Source organism: Oryza sativa, chromosome 2 (assembly GCF_034140825.1).
Source record: "Oryza sativa Japonica Group chromosome 2, ASM3414082v1".
Classification (NCBI taxonomy): domain Eukaryota; kingdom Viridiplantae; phylum Streptophyta; class Magnoliopsida; order Poales; family Poaceae; genus Oryza; species Oryza sativa.
The window spans coordinates 16,883,353-16,884,539 of record NC_089036.1 but is presented as its reverse complement, the minus strand read 5'-3'; the positions used below and the strand labels follow the sequence as shown (position 1 = coordinate 16,884,539).

The 1,187-nt window shown below is 62.6% G+C and overlaps 1 protein-coding gene across 1 annotated transcript; it reads left to right on the top strand.

Moving 5' to 3' along the window:
- The first annotated feature begins 360 nt into the window (after window positions 1-360).
- LOC136355248 (arogenate dehydratase 1-like) lies at window positions 361-663 on the top strand. Its single transcript, XM_066307635.1, has one exon. It carries the CDS (start codon window positions 361-363, stop codon window positions 661-663), a length of 303 nt encoding a protein of 100 aa, XP_066163732.1.
- Window positions 664-1,187: the final 524 nt, after the last annotated feature.

The following is a 1,187-nucleotide window of genomic DNA, read 5'->3' as shown; positions in this document are numbered from 1 at the left end:
CCACGCCGGACCTCCTCCTGTTCCCGTCCACCACTGCCTCCTCGCGCTTCCGGGCATCCGCAGGGACCTCCTCACCCGCGTCAACTCCCACCCTCAGGTGCTCGCCCAGTGCGAGCTCACCCTCAACGCCATGGTCCTCAACTCGGCTGTGAAATCAAGTTCAGCGGCTAGAACTTGTGTCAAATTTTGCACAAAGCCCATCGTCGTTTCAGCAACAAAGTCGCATGTGTTGCTTGAAAGTTGATGTGTGCATGGATCCGAGGAAACTTTTCTTGTGACGAGCGCTGGGCGGTTGCCGGCTGGCTACAGAGCGGCGTGCAAACGACTTTTCGCCAAAAGAGCTGCGGAATCTAGCCTTCGATGACACCGTGGCACGTCGCTGCCGCGGAGCTCCGGGAAACCGCCACCATCGCATCCTCCTGCGCCATTGACCTCTACGGGCTTCAGGTGCTCGCCGACGGCATCCAGGACGACGCCGGCGACGTGACGCGGTTCGTGACCAAGATCGAGAGGGAGGGGACGTCGGTGATGTTCAAGGTGTTGCCGGCCTTCGCGTTCCGGGACATCAGCCTGACCAAGATCGAGAGTTGGCCACACCGCCACCGTCCCATCCGGCTCATCGATGACACCAACGTGGGCCCTTTCCTCTGCCGCGCCACCTGAGCCACCGTGCATCGGCCACTCTACGCAGGCCCTCCCCTCCACCACGCCGCCCGCGCCACCATGCGTCGCCGCCTCACCCCGACGATGCCCCGTAGGCCACGGCAATGGCGCCGCGCCGCACGGCATGCGGAGGAGGAGGAGGGAAGGCAGACGACTGCCGCGCTCCTCCCCGCGCGACGACAGCCATTGGCGGCGCTGCCCGTCGCATCGGCCCTCCTCTCCGCCGCGCTCCTTCCCCGTCAGCCTCCGGCCACGCCGGCCTTCCTCCCCACTGCGTCGAAGACACTGCCGACATCCACGTGGAGAGGAAAAAAGGAGAGAGGAAGGGAGAGAGAGAGAGAGGGTGGTGACGTGGTCTACCTGACATGTGGGGCCCACGTGGGTCCCATGCTGACGCAACCGCCACGTCAGACAAAACCGGGGTCAAAACCACCGAGGGACCTAAAGTGAACAATTTTGTATAGTTAAGGGACCCCGCATATCTGGTTTTGCGGTTTGAGGACGTTTTTTTTATCCGGATGACA